Here is a 15,505-nt window from a genome sequence, read left to right on the forward strand (position 1 = left end):
TGTATCTCAAAGGCTGATAATCAAACATTAAAATTCAGAAGTAATAAAAACATAATCTTTTAACTCATCACGAGCAAAACCAAAACTAAAACACATAATCTTCACTTTTCCCTTCAGAGATATGTAAGCATCATTTAATCAGGTGGTGTTCAAACAGCTCTTTCGCTTTTGAATTTGAAAAGGAAATAATAATAATTATACCAATAATAATAAAGGACATATCGGAAAGAACCATTCATGGCCTGCTCATCTTGTGTTCGAGGGCTGTCATTTGTCGTGACTGTTGGCTTATAACAGAGCTTGTTGATGGAGTCTGAAACAAATCAATTTCATATCCATCGGAGTATGATTCCATTCCTTCAGCCACAAGTTGCCAAACCAAGCCGCCTCCAATTCCTCCACTTCTTGCGAGACTAAAAATGTTACTATATATGGCACTGAGGAATGAGTCTCTTGACGCTATGCTGAAACCTGGATCTTTACTCGACTTGCCAAATTCAGTGAAAACCATTGGTTTCTTCAGAAGGGTCCTAGAATCCGTCCAGTGACTTGTCATCCACCTTCGCATGAATGCCATCTGCGCATCATCATCCTGCCCCGATAGCCTGTTACGAAATCAGAGGCTAAAGTCATGATCTTTAATCATGACAAATCAGAAACTTTGTTGGAGATAGTATGCTTACCAGGCATCAGGATATGCATGAATAGTTGTGAAATCAATCTCCTTGATAAGATTGCTGCGAATGAAATCTGTACCGACTTGGTAGCCCGGATTGTATTGTTTCCTGTCAGTAATTGAGTCTCCGTAGAACCCTTCCATGCCTATTTCCAGCAGGTGTTTGTTGTCAATGGATTTGACATACGAGGCCATCTCTTGCACCCAAGCCTGCATTACATAGATCACAGTGAATAATCAATAAAACTGATCACTCCTGATATATATATATATATATATATCAAAGTTAATTACTAAAGGTTATTGATTTATTATACATTGACGGTGTTGCCAGAGTAGTCTGCTTGGCAGCGAGGTTCATTTATGAGTTCCCAAGCCATGATTGTTGGATCATCTTTATAAGCAACTCCAGTGATTGTGTTGATTCTGGTAAGTACTTTCTGCAGTACATAAACGTTCATTGGAGTTAGCAATTTTGAAGAAGAATGAAAACGACATTGTGGAAAATCATTTCCATGTAATTAGGAGGATTATAGATGTGCTGGTGAGAGTAAGTACCTTTGCATGATTCTTGTAGTATTGCTTTACAACGACATTGGTGTAGAAATCATCATCAGTGCTAGTTCGGATGCCGGCATTTCTAGCCCAATCCACATACTGAGGTCTCCCACCAAAATCTTGATAATTGTTGACCAAACTAAGAATCAGGCGAACCTTGTTTTTAGACGCCTCCGAGACCACAAAATCAAGCGCCTGAAAGACGTTTTCATCATAGACACCGGTCGATATTTGAAGAGCTAATTTTTTGCCTCCATCACTAAATGCCCATGTTCGACAAACAGTGAGACCAGCAGCCGCAGCCTCACGAAATACATTTGAAACTTTGTACCTTTGGCTCGGCTGTGCAGCAACTTGCATCATCCAGTAAGCGTTGAATCCATTGAAGAGAAACAAAGAATTGTCCAACACAAAATGTGTTCCTCTAGTTTGAACAAATCCTGAAGCTAAACTCATTCTTGCCTCGAATGCAAGCAAGAATAGGCAAATAATTAGCAAACTGCATACACTACTAGTATTGTTAATTCTTGCAGAGAAAGCCATTGTATACTATGGTCTGAATAGAGATGTGGAAAATGGAGGAATGCAGATGATTATTTATAGGCGTCGGGACAGGCGGCCGACGAGCTGCGTTTGTGGCGGGCGGGCTACGTTACATGGAATGGGAGAGGGAAGAATTTAGCGGAAGATAAATACATGCATGCATGTCTAGAGGTTGTTTGAGGAGGTAAAGTAGGCGGTGGATAGAATAAAAAATGTGGGTGACGAATCAGTTTATACAGTTGGTAGCTAGTCATAGTTTTGTGCATGAGAAATTTTGGAATCCAATGGAAATTCCTTAGATCTGCCTGAAAAAAGTGTTGCTTAAGAATGAAACAAAGCTGATATGTTTGCAAATTGCAATCCATGTGGTTAGTTTCTTCTCGTTTTCTTGATTTTTCTATTGTTAAGAAAGTAAGGGTAGCACCCCATAAACTCGTCAGTCAGGATTGTGTCTTTATAATTATGTATGTCGGTCATAATTTTTATAATTGATTTATTGTCGTTAAGAATCAAAAAGTAATCATGTGTACTTAATTTCTTCTGATTTTCTTAATTCAATCAATTTATATATATATATTTATATATATTTGCAATCTGAAGAAATGACATAAACAAGTGAATTTATTTTGTGGTTAGTTATTTATTTGTCAAAACTACACATATTTCATACGTACACGAATTTATTTTCTAATTCTATTACGTAACGTACATCTATTTATAGAAAGTGATTAGATCTATTGATACGTAATTGTGAAATGTAGGTGGAGGACAAACTGCAACAGAAAAATTGTTGAATGATATATATATATCAGACCTTTCATTAGGAATTTAACTTATATAGCAAACACAAATAAATCAGGAAAATTAATTACCTGTATTAATTTAATTTGACGAACATAGAGAAATCTATATATATATATAAATATATATAGGCTTAAAGGCAATTTTCGTCGCCTAACTTCAGGCCATTCTCGTTTTAGTCCCCTAAGTTACTAGGGTTCCATTTTGGTCCCGTAAAACTGAAAAACTCTCAATTTTAGTACAAATTTGGTCGGAAAGTTGAGTCACTCGCCGAAAAATATTATATGCCAAACATGTGACTTTCTAAATTGAGGCTTCCATTGTGATTGGCTGAAAAAGATGATGTGGTGAAGACATGGCCTGAAGTTAGGGGACTAAAACGAGAATGACCTGAAGTTAGGGGACGAAAATTGCCTTTAAGCCTTTTATTTTCAGTCAATCACAATGCAAGCCCCAATTTAAAAAGTCACATGCCTGGCATGTGACTTTTTCCGGCGAGTGCCGACCAAATTTGAACCAAAATTGAGATTTTTTCAATTTTACGGGACCAAAATGGAACCTAGTAACTTAAGGGACTAAAACAAGAATGACCTGAAATTAGGGGACGAAAATTGCCTTTAATCTTATATATATGTATATAGCAGAATGAAGTTTAACCAAAATCAAGTTAATTTTGACCAAATACTAATTTTTGATAATTTTTTGAATTTTTAAATTATAAAAAAAATTATTAGTTAGAAACACCATCCATTTTAAATACATTTAAGTATTTATTATGCTATTTAAATATGTACATCGAGCTACAATTATTCATTCGTACTTTTTGCTGGATTTTGCATAAAGTCTGAATCTTCTGTTGCAGAATAACATATATAGAACTGATCCATATTTCCCCCTGCAGCTCATCACAAGATATGAGTACTTATGCACACAATAAAAATGGAGATGGGACGGTGAGGATTTAGCATATTGATGGGGATATGTATGTTAGCATTCCTAAAGCAGATGCAGTTTTACTGAAGCTCGATTTCTTAACATACATATCATGTGTGTTCTTGATCAACAGATATCTCTCACACCATAATATATACGCTAAATTGAGATAACGCCAAACCATATCACGTTTCCATCCCTGATTCGTTTCTTCCCACAGTTTGTGACCCATTATCTGGATGAAACTCTTGAGAAACGCTTATGGGGCGCTGCCCCAAAACGGGAAGGTGATCGTTGGAGTTTAAGGCTTGTGCAAGAACAAAATTATGACTGTTGGTCATCCTTATTATGCCTGTGCCATCATGGAACTACACAAATACTAGCTACTTGATTGTTCTATCAATAACCAACTAAACAATGAGTTGAGACCTAGAAATGTACAAGGATGTCCAAGATTTCATCAGGCTGTGAAAAATTCAGTTGCCCATATGTTTAGTTAGTACTATCTATAGGTATCAATTTTCTGATATATGAACTGAATTCTTCTTTACAAGAAACAGCAGATTAAGGCAAAAGGTAAAAGAATTTAATAAAGAAAAGGGAAAAAGATTAATTTGGTCCAATAAGTTTCTCCGCGTTCAATTTTAGTCCATTATGTTTATGCATTTTCAATTAAGTCCAGTAACTTGCAGAATCGCTTAAATTAGGACAACAGACGGAATTTTGGACACTTTTACCCCTAAGCAGATTTTAAAAGAGTTGTTTTAGTCCATTTACACTAAAATTCTAATTTTTCATCCATGCTTGCCAAAATGGTATCAGAGCCAAGGTTTATTGAAAAAATATATGATTATATTATATTTTGATATTATTTATCCACTAATGGAGGAGACTCTTCGAGAGAAAATGGAACTGAACGAAAGTTCAAGTTACTCCGAAAACAGGGAATATTTCCAGATTCTGAAAATACAAAGAAGAGAATTTCTCATGGAAATTCTTGACAAGTGTTATAATGGTCCTAAGAGGATTGATCCTAAACTTCTCACGCTAGAAGAATAACAAGAGTGGCTGAGAAACTTTGAGGTTCGACAAGTACTACCAGGAAATGCAGTGAGGCGACGACACTCCACTGAAGTCCATTTTAGAATCCCAGCCAGGAGAAGCAGAATGGGTAAATTCCTACATAATTTTATTTCTAAAAAATTATGACTGATTGGAAAGAACTCGAACCGGATACATCGAAAATCTCTTAAGATCTGAGGGAGATACAAAAGACAGTTCAAGACTATGGACATAGGTTAATCTATATACCTATGAAAATAGAATTTTTGAGCCAAAAGGTGGACGAGATCCTTAAGATTCTTCCCAATCTACACAAAGGCCTTGCAAATCTAAGGGCAGAAATTACATATCTGAAAAGAAACCTAAGGGAGAACCCTGAGATGTCAAGATCCAAACAGGACCGAATCAGGGATGCCCTTGGAACAGTACCTCTTCTACACCAGAAGGGTAAGGCCACGGAGATTCCAAAGCCGAAGTTCAGAGAAGATCTGATCATCGCATCTATAAGATCTATAAAATAATAGAGGTACAAGAGCGGATCTATCAGATCTACAAAAATTGGCAGAATCCTTTCCCAACTCGAGATTGTGGATTTGGTCAATATCCAAACAAATAAAATCACTCCTGCACTACCACCACCGGAGGAAGTACATGTTCTAATGATCCTCGATAGGATCAACCGATGAGAGATAGCCACACTAATGCCACTCCAACTTTTGTGGGAACTAGGCTAAAGGAAAATCTAGGGAGAAATCCAAAAAGAGTGCCTGAAAATACACCATGGGCAAGGACCATGCTCCAGCCCTTACATCCATATGGCACTATACTGAACCTGGATATTATCGATTTTTGAAATACCGAGAAATTGATAGAGGAATGGGTTGCAGCCATCAAGATAGCAACAACTATCCTAGAGCTCAACAAGGAAAACTTCATAAAGCTTGTGGAGTTGAGCTTGGAAGGATCTGTGAAGATCAGATGGGATAATACCCCAAAAGATTCCAAAGCCAACATCCTTGCCGGAGATTCAAAAGGAGCGATAGCAGACCGGCTATGAAGGCTTATCAAGATACACTTCATTGGAGATGGATACTTCGAAGAAAGTAGAGCAGAAAAGGCTAGAGAATACGCACAGGCTCTCTTCAGTCTTGAATTAAGAAGTATTTGTGCAGTAGATGGATGTATGTTCCGCAAGTATTTCTTCCAGAGTGGAGTAGCAACAGAAGCGGCAGCTCCAATGTTCTTCACAAAGATATGGAGTCCATTGAGGAAAATATTGATCCAGTTATACAAAATACCTTAAGGACAGCTAGATTCAGTGGCGCGAATAATATCTTTCCTTAAAGACAAACTGAAGGATTGGTGTTATCAATCATCCATCCAGAAGACATGAAAAGACTGAGAGGTAAAATCAAACGAACTTCTCTCTATTGTGGTAACAATGATTTTTCAACTATTATAGGAGAATCAAGCGAACCAAGGAAAAGGAGGAAGTTGAATGCCAATATTATTATTATAATATTGTCGTTATAAAATCTCATGAAGATGTTCTTGCAGATTTCCTGACGAGAGATGGAGGCATCTAAAGCAAACTCCATCATGTTGAGACTCAGGCACCTCTGAAAAAATCTCGAGGAGCCTGACAGGAAGTTCGGACAGCTAGCGGTGAAAGCCCAAGTTGCCGGACAAATTCAAAGAGCTGATTTAGACACAGTCCAGGTCGCAATAAGGAATTCCTTATTAGCATCTACATCGCTATGTAACGACTTACGAGAATCAATTCGGAAGGCATCACCTTTGGGGATGACTCACGAGTTGAGGGAGCATGACCCTAAACATGCCCTTAGAGTATAGGGCTCTAGACCTGTGCGTCGGATTTAAGTACCTATTGCACAAGGCCATCACTAGACTTTGGTGAAACGACAACAATTGAGTCACAGGAAGTGCAAACTCCTGTAAATTCAAGTCAACCCAGCACCTCTAGGGTAAAAGAGGGGGAGATTAGCCTTAGACCGATGACGGACACTTCTAAGGTTAATACTAACGAGTTAATATCTTCTTCTGCGTGACTGGACTATCAGCGTATGTGAAAAAAATTAATTTCTCGCAAAGGAGTGAACCTGGGCAGAACAACCCCTACTTAAAGAGAGGCAATATTCTGGAGATAAAATTCGTACCAGTAGCTCTAGAAACTGCAGGAATGGGGTCTCATCCAGCATTCCATTTTATGAAGCTGCAAATGCCAGATATGACAGCTTTCAACAAGATCAAAGCTGACTCTGGAGAAGCTCCCTTGGTATCAGCCATTAGTGAAGACAGTATCTCTACCAAGAGAACGTGGGAATTATGGGTCTGTCTCACAGAGATGGACAAACTCAAGTATCCATTTCAGATTTTTTCAAACAAAATGAATGCATCGTTCCTGTTAAATTCCATGACAAGAAAAAGCACTCAGTTCGCAGAAAGCTTATTTAAAAAGAAAAGGATGTTAATCTGGGAAATAAGGTGCTGACGATTGAAGCAACAATGATGAAGACGTGCAACATATTGCATGTTGGGAAATGACATAATCATTTATGCCCTTGCTGTGAAAAACAAGAGAAGCCCCTGTTCGGGATAAAAATTAGGGTCACACAAAATAAATCCAAACCAGACTAGGACAAGTGAAAAGAAAAATTTTTACAAAAAGAGGTAAAAATAAAAAAATATAAAAAAGCAAGGATAAGACTGTCGGCAGAAAACGAAGCAGGAAAGCTAGCTGGAAATCATGTGACCGACAAACCATTATGACCAACAGCTGAAAATTACTAGGGGATAACGAATGCAATGATGTCATCACAAAACAAGTTTCGATTCCGAATTTGAAGTCCGCGGACACCTATAAATATAGATGCAATGAAGCAGAAGGGGGACATCAGAAAAACTTCTCCTACTCTTCAAAGTATTAGAAATACTGAGTCTTTTAATCTTTTGTAGCATTTTAATCTTTCAGTTTATGGGGGTTTCCTCAACAAGTCAAGTCCTCTACACTATGAGAAGCTAAACAGTTGTCTCCTCCAACGGAGGAATAATATCTATATTATATTCTCTATATTTATTCAATAAAAGTTAGGCTCCTGTTCAACCTGCTTGTCCAAAATTATATTAATTCCCTGTATTGGAGTCCCTTTTACGCCCTAAGGTAGGAAACGAAATAGAGTTGTGCTGTTTTGTTACTGAAGGAGCCAAGTTCCTACGAACCATCTGCTGCGGTAGTATGGTTGGAAGAAGTCCGTAAAATCGAGGACTTGGAATACCCCAAGATAGAACGGTCAAAGCAAGCAATGAATTTATGGGGTCTTAATTTATTTCGAAAGCATGTTGGGCCGTTTTAAGAGCATGAAAATGGATTATCTAATTATTTCCTTTGAAAGGGTAAAAAGATCACAAAATAGGCTGATGGACTAGATTTATGCGAATTTGAAAGATAATGTACTAAAATTGATGTTGTCAAAGTTAGTGTACCAAAATTGAATCGAGACAAAATTAATGTACTAATTTTTTTTTTTTTCCCTAAAGAAAAAAATAAGATAGCCCCAGTGTGTGTTATTACACGGATATTCCTGGCTTGTTTTACGATTAAAAACTCGTGTTGCCCCTAGAATACGTAAAAGCGCTGGAGTCTTTAGCGAGTATGAGTAAAACAAACAAGCCGAGTAAGAGTAGTGCTCACTTACACACTCTGGACAGAGATGAGAGGAGTCGGGGGGCCCTTATTGTGCATCAGCGATCTGCTAAGCGACGTCGGAGACGAAGATTTGGGTTCGCCCCAGCACCACGCGCCACCTAAAGCCGTCGCTGAAGTTTCCAATCTTCCGGCTACTGATCTCCCCAAGCTCTTCCAGGTAACCTCTCTCGCCGGCCAAGGCCCTCACTCTGAATTTGTCTGTTTCCATGAATTATCTAGGAATGTTTGATTTGAAGGATGTTGTTCTGAATTTGAATTTTTGGGTTTTAAACCATGGTTTTGAAACAGTGTAATTTTCCTACGGAACGAAGATCATGGATTACAGATTCTTTGGTCCAGAGAAGAAAAAAAGAAAGCTTTAATTTTGAGTAAAATGCTTAATCAGTACAAAGATTGATCATCTTGGTGAAGAGAATCTGTTAATCGAAACTATGAGGATTGAAATTTTGAGTTTTTGTGTAATTTTTGGCTAAACATTTGGTTTTGATCAATAATCATTCCAAAAACACTAGTTCCCTTTCTTTTCGCAAATTGGATGGCAGGCTCTAACTTATAATAATCGCTATTAATTATGAGCAGATAATCTTAGCCCAAAGCAGATTTCTCATTACCTATTTCGTGTATCTTTAATCCGTTCAGATAACGTTGGTTGCTTGTGTCAGGAAAACTTCAATGAGCTGAAAGGAACGCTTGAGGGTGCGGACCACTCTTGGACAGCTCTCACACTTAAGGTAATCCGTGCCCCTTCTCTTCAGATGCTTGTGCATGAACAATTGTTGGTTCTAACATTTTTTCTGCTCCATTCGCTATTTGAAGGTTTTACAATTTTTTGCAGTTGAATATCTTAAAATAGCTTGAATGTTGTTGCATGTCTTTGTTCTATGCCGTAGTGATTTTGTCATCCCTGTTTCGGTTTCTTCTGTATTTTGGTGGTGTTCTTGTTGTGCAATTAGTCATTTGATTTCCACATGAATGGTAATCTTTAGCCAGTTTATGGACATATATTACTGTCTCACTAACTCAGTCCACAAAAGTTGATAAGGCTGATGCTTTCGCTCTTTAACTGAATCGTAGCTATGTTCTGCGCTGGATGCTGCAAACAAATTGGTCGACTCTACCAATTCTCGTGTAGCCACTTTGTCAGAAAAGTTTGAGGAGCTTGAGCAAATTGTGAATCGGAGAGATTGTGCCATAACAGCAGCTAAAGCCATCCAAGGTTCTCTTAAACTATAACAAGCAATTATAGTTGATAATGCCATGTAATGCCACAACACAGCAAATGATGTGAAGTAGTGTTTCAAGATAAGGAGTTTGCCATTGTCATACATCTATTGATTTACCCTATTTACTGTCATCCCACATTTATTTCATTGTCTGATTTTCATCAAAGAATTGAGACAGTGTCCGGTTAATGCCACATGGATGATGACCAACCTGTTTCAGCATGAATTCATTCTTTTTTTTTTTTTTTTTTGAGTTTACAAGAGAAGATTGGAAAAGACTATTCTTCCTCCACCAGCCTGCAGACAAGCACTCCTGGAGATTCTTCCCATAATTCAAACATGGTAATATGTTGTCCCTTCTTAGGCAAGTTGTCTGCACATTGGTTCCATTCTCTTTTTATATACCTAACTGCACTCTGCCATGGCATTCTCAAGAATTTCCTGCAGCCTATTGAATTCCACACAAAGGGATGCTCATCAACTGTTGCATCCCTTACCATATTAACTGTCACCTTTGATTCAACCTCAACAACAATTTGCCACAGTAAATGATGTGAAACAGTGTTTCAGGATAAGGAGTTTTCGGGTGTAATACATCTATCGATTTACCGGATTGAGGGTCACCCAGCATTTATTTCATTGTTTGATTCTGATTAAAGAATTCTGACATGGGAATAAAAAGATAGATGTATTACAATATCACTACAATTCTTACCCAAATCAAGTTCAGTCGTACCAAATGAATCAAAGAGTACTACAATTCAACCACACGATAAGTGTATTGTATTTATTATATGATTGAATAAGTCTGACCAAATCTAATTTAAATTAAAATTTTCTTACAATTGCAATTCCCACGCGGGTCTAAGTGTTCCGACAGCTCCGCCTCATTCATTGTCTTGGTACCCAAATCCAATTGAATCCGCATCTCACGGTTGTCCTATTTGATTGAACCACACGATTCAACTAACTCGTACACGTTGAAACTCTATAAATACGATCCACTCTTTACGCTTGCTACACTCACTAAGATCACTTTCTATCCAGTTCACAAACATCATTTTCTTCATTTACTTTTAGTGCTAAATATGGAAACCGACAAGGACCTTGTTGAATGTTTATCCATATTTAACATTGAAAGTGTAGGAAATAACCCTCTAGTGGTACTCGTCGTTTCACAGAGAAACCCTAACAACTATTACATCAATTGTGGAGTATAAACTCCTTAAAAATACAACCCGTATAAAACTTGCAGAAATGTAAAAGATACAACGAAAAGGAAGATAAAAGCAACTGTTTGAAAGTGGCTCAGGTTTTAAGCCAGATCCAGAAAGATAAAGGGACGCGGTCACCATAAAGTACCGTTCCCAAAAACAGCCCTCACAAACCCACGGTTGCACCTCCCGAACTACCCAAGACCTTGAGTCACACAGACCCGACACTACACCCGGAAGAACACACAGTAGATGTCACAGAGATATGTCAAGGAGGAGAATATCAGAAAACAGATTTCAGTTCGCGCACCGAGCAGGGAAAGAAAAGCCCCCTTTTATAGAGTCTCAAGTAACTGCCGAAGGAACACAACCGTTTGGGGGTTTTCTTGAAGCCATTAGATTGGCTTCAGAAAACCGCCGGACGGTGGCGATTCTAACCGCCATATGGTATTCGGCAAGTGAGAGAGATAGAAGGTGAGTCGGCGGAGAAGAGGGGAGTGAGGGGAGAGAGAGGGATATCTGATTAGGGTTTAGAAAGAGGAGAGTATTTAAGTAGGCTTAACCGGGTCGGGTGGTCGGGTTGAATCGGGTAGTTGGGTGGGCCTCTATGTGGGTTGTGGGCTTGTAAGTTTGGGCTCCGGATTTTGGGCGATATGTATAACATACCCCACCGTGGACCAAATACCCGATGGGTAGGTCAGGGGTGTTGGATCTGGTCTTTTTCATCATTGCCGAAAACAAATTCTCCGTGGGTGTACCTGCAGCACAAAACTATAGGCAACAGAATTTAGTCAGGATTTAAATGTAGTAATTTTAAACACTTACAGAATTTCTCCGAAGGCAGGCATTTGGTGCCCATATCGGCAGGATTTTCTTCAGAGCTGATTTTTTCAAGTTTGATTACATCTCTCCCTACTATATCTCTAATGAAATGAAACCTTACATCTATATGCTTGGTCCTATCATGAAAAACGGGATTTTTGCATAGTTGAATGGAGGATTGACTATCAGAGAAGATAACAAGTTTTTCTTTTGAGAAACCAATTTCTTTTATGAGTCCATCAAGCCATAAAGCCTCTTTGAAGGCTCAGTAGTAGCAATATATTCAGATTCAGTTGTTGATAATGCAACAATGTGTTGTAATTGGGATTTTCAACTAATGCATGAACCACAAAAAGTGAAAACATAAGAAGATGTGGATTTACGACTATCTCTATCGTTTGCATAATTCGAATCTACATAACCAACAAGACGAGTATCATTCGAATATTTAGAGAAATTGATTCCAATATTATCAGACTCACGTAAGTATCTAAGTAACCATTTCAAAGCTTCCCAATGTGGGGAGCCGGGGTTGGACATAAAACGACTAAGACAACTAATAGAGTAGGCTACATCAAGTCTAGTACACACCATTAGAAACATAATGGAACCAATCAAATTCAAATAGGGGACATTGTCCATTTTCCTTATTTCTGAAACAGTTTTAGGGTATTGCTCTTTACTTAATTGAAAATGAGCTGCCAAGGGCACAGAGGTGGGTTTTGCATTTTCCATAGAAAATTTTTAAGAACATTTAGAAGGTATGATCTTTGAATTAGAGAAATAAGAAACTGTTTTCTATCCCTAGCAATATTCATACCAAGAATCTGTTTTGCATTGCCAAGATCTTTCATCTCAAAAGCTTTACATAAATCCTTTTGTAAGGTAGATATGAGGTGTAAACTAGGACTAGCAATTAATATATCATCGACATATAATACCAAGAATATTGGGGAATCATTCACATGCTTGAAATAAAGACAGTGATCATATTGACTTCTAGTGAATTTTAGAGATAGCATGAATTCATCAAATTTTTTATTCCATTGACGAGGGGATTGTTTCAGCCCATAGAGTGATTTTTTCAGCAAACACACATAATCAGGTTTAGAGATATCAGTAAAACCAAGTGGTTGATGCATGTAAATATTTTCATCCAAGTCACCACGTAAAAAAGCAGTTTTAACATCCATTTGTTTTAATTCCCAGTCATAGTGTGCAGTAAGAGCAAGTATTATGCGGACAGTGGTGTATTTAACAACAGGTGAAAAGATTTCATTATAATCTATACCTTCTTTTTGTGTGAATCCTTTGGCAACTAATCTAGCCTTGTATTTGATAGGATTTTCTTGTTTTATCTTGAATAACTATTTGCAATCAACAATAGAGGCATTTTTCAGTTTAGGGACAAGAACCCATGTTTTATTGTCTTTTAAGGATTTCATTTCCTCTTTCATAGCACTAAGCCATTTTTCTGATTTTAAGGCTTTTTCGACACTCGAAGGTTCTATAAGCTCGGTATTAAAGCTTGTGTGAAAGTCCCTAAGCTTAGTCGGTATCCTTGGCTGTTTTCTATCTCTATCTCTAGTAAGTAGATAGTTGTCTAAGGGGTTCTGGGTTTCTGAAATTTCTTCTTCTTGGTTGTTTCCTAGTTGTTCATTTTCACCTAATTGATCCTGATTGTTCCCTAATTTCTCCCCTTCTTGGTTATCCTCTAAATTGACTTTATTAAAGGTTGATTCCTTTTCTATAGGTTTTGTTTTCTCTAGACATGGCATTTCATTCTCACTAAAAGTGACATTCCGGCTAATTAAAACTTTAAACCCTGGTTGACTCCTAATCCAAAGCCTATAGCCTTTAATACCCTCAGGATAACCAATAAAAACACACTTAAGAGATTTAGGATCAAGTTTATCAGAATCTTGAAGAACAAAAGCAGCACAACCGAAAACACGTAAAGATGATAAATCAGGTATTTTTCCATTCCACATGAAATCAGGAGTTTTTCCAAGTAATGGCACAGAGGGAGACATATTAATGAGATGTGCAGCAGTTAAAACAGCTTCTCCCCAAAAGGATTTCGGCAAACCAGAACTAATCAATAGACATCTAACTTTATCAAGAAGCGTACGATTCATACATTCAGCAATTCCATTTTGTTGAGGAGTATAAGGATTAGTCTTGTGCCTTTTTATACCAAATTCTTCACACATATCAGAAAAATTTTTGTTGCAAAATTCTAGTCCATTATCAGTTCTAAGAGATTTTAACTTTTTCCCAGTTTGATTCTCAACAAAAATTTTCCATTTCTTGAATTTTTCAAAAACTTCAGATTTATGTTTCATCAGAAAAATAAAAACTTTACGAGAGAAATTATCAATAATAGACAGGAAATAACGATTTCCACCATGGGTGGGTACATTACTAGGTCCCCAAACATCAGCATGTATATAGTCTAAAATACATGGAGATATAGATGGATTTGGGGAAGGGGATGCAGGAAAATGTACTCTATGCTGTTTACCCATAACACATTCATCACAAAATTCCATTTTGTCTACTTTGTCATTTAAAACACCATCTCTTTTTAAAAACTCAAGACCTTTTTGGCTAATGTGGCCTAATCTCCTATGCCATAAGGTGGTTAAATCACAATCAACGACAGATGCAGCAAGATTATCATAGGATGCAGTACATATGTAAAGATTCCGTTTTCGTTCAGCTTTGAAAACAACTAATGAGCCTTTCATAATTTTCATGAGGCCTTTGCCCCACCTACCTTCTAAACCATTTTCTTCTAATGGAGCACATGATATGAGGTTATGACTTAAGTCAGGAACGTATCTGACATTTTTCAAAAGCATTTTATAACCTTCAAAACATAGTGAAATGTCACCAAGACCCTTGATTTCACATTTTTTCTCATTCGCCATTGAAACAAAACCAATGTGCTCATATTTCAAGTTTGTGAAAATATCTTTGAAAAGGACTCATATGAAATGTGCAACCAGAATCTATAAGCCATTCATGCATATCAAAGGTACTCACAGAATTTACTTCATAAACAACGAAAACTTCACCATTTGACTCAATAGACACATTATTGATTTTTTCTTTATCATCATGGTTTCTATCCCTATTCTCACGTCTAAATATAATGACCTTTGGTTCCACAAATATAACACTGTCTATCTCTGATTTTGTCATCTCTAAGGTTTTGTTTCTCGTGATCTAGACTTACTCCTATTGTTTTTATTTTTACTTCTGCTTCTACTATTATACCGAGAATTTAAATTCCTAAACTTTGTTCTACCCCTAACGGAATTAATCTCATAATGGTTTTGGCTAGGTTTATTGACCTTGAGATCTAGTTCTTTACTCTTAAGTCCGTTTACTACAGTTTCTATATGAATACTATCCCTACCGTATTTAATAGCAGCTTTCATGTCAGAATAAGATTCAGGGATTGCATTCAGAAGTACAATGGGAGAATATTCATCAATGTATTTGTCACCAGCAAGTTTGATATCTTGAATTAGCTTAGTGAAATCATCAAGGTTTTCATCAATATTCTTGGACAAATCAAGTTTATATCTGAAGAATTTTTCCAACAAAAACAGTTTATTAGGAAGAGAGATTTCAGTAAACAGTTCCTCTAATTTATCCCATAAAGCTTTTGAAGATTTCAATTTTCCAACTTTTCGTAAAACGGTATCGGATAGATTTAAAACAATAGAGGAGTATGCAAATTCATCATTTTCTTGTTTCTTTTCCTCAGAAATATTTTCAGCGTATTTGCCATCAATGGCTTTAAAAACTTTTTGTTGAATAAGGATGCCTTTCATTTTTTGTTGCCATATAGAGAAGTCGATTTTTCCGTCAAATGGTTGAAGGCTGTAACCAGCCATTTTGAAAAAGATTTTAAGAAAAACAAATTTCGGGTTCT

General features: G+C 37.1%; 2 protein-coding genes across 2 annotated transcripts; one reads left to right on the plus strand and one right to left on the minus strand.

Moving 5' to 3' along the window:
• Positions 1 to 41: 41 nt before the first annotated feature.
• LOC105171191 (mannan endo-1,4-beta-mannosidase 5) lies at positions 42 to 2,299 on the minus strand. The gene is made up of 4 exons (XM_011092223.3): positions 1,235 to 2,299; positions 994 to 1,116; positions 684 to 886; positions 42 to 605 (listed from the first exon to the last, which is right to left on the minus strand). Exons 1-4 carry the CDS (start codon positions 1,775 to 1,777, stop codon positions 236 to 238), a joined length of 1,239 nt encoding a protein of 412 aa, XP_011090525.1. The 5' UTR covers positions 1,778 to 2,299; the 3' UTR covers positions 42 to 235.
• A 5,926-nt stretch (positions 2,300 to 8,225) lies between these two features.
• On the plus strand, positions 8,226 to 9,625 carry LOC105171193 (uncharacterized). The gene is made up of 3 exons (XM_011092224.3): positions 8,226 to 8,457; positions 8,963 to 9,031; positions 9,375 to 9,625. Exons 1-3 carry the CDS (start codon positions 8,305 to 8,307, stop codon positions 9,531 to 9,533), a joined length of 381 nt encoding a protein of 126 aa, XP_011090526.1. The 5' UTR covers positions 8,226 to 8,304; the 3' UTR covers positions 9,534 to 9,625.
• Positions 9,626 to 15,505: the final 5,880 nt, after the last annotated feature.

This window comes from Sesamum indicum, linkage group LG9, assembly GCF_026168435.1.
Source record: "Sesamum indicum cultivar Baizhima isolate 11 linkage group LG9, ASM2616843v1, whole genome shotgun sequence".
In the NCBI taxonomy this organism is placed as follows: Eukaryota; Viridiplantae; Streptophyta; class Magnoliopsida; order Lamiales; family Pedaliaceae; genus Sesamum; species Sesamum indicum.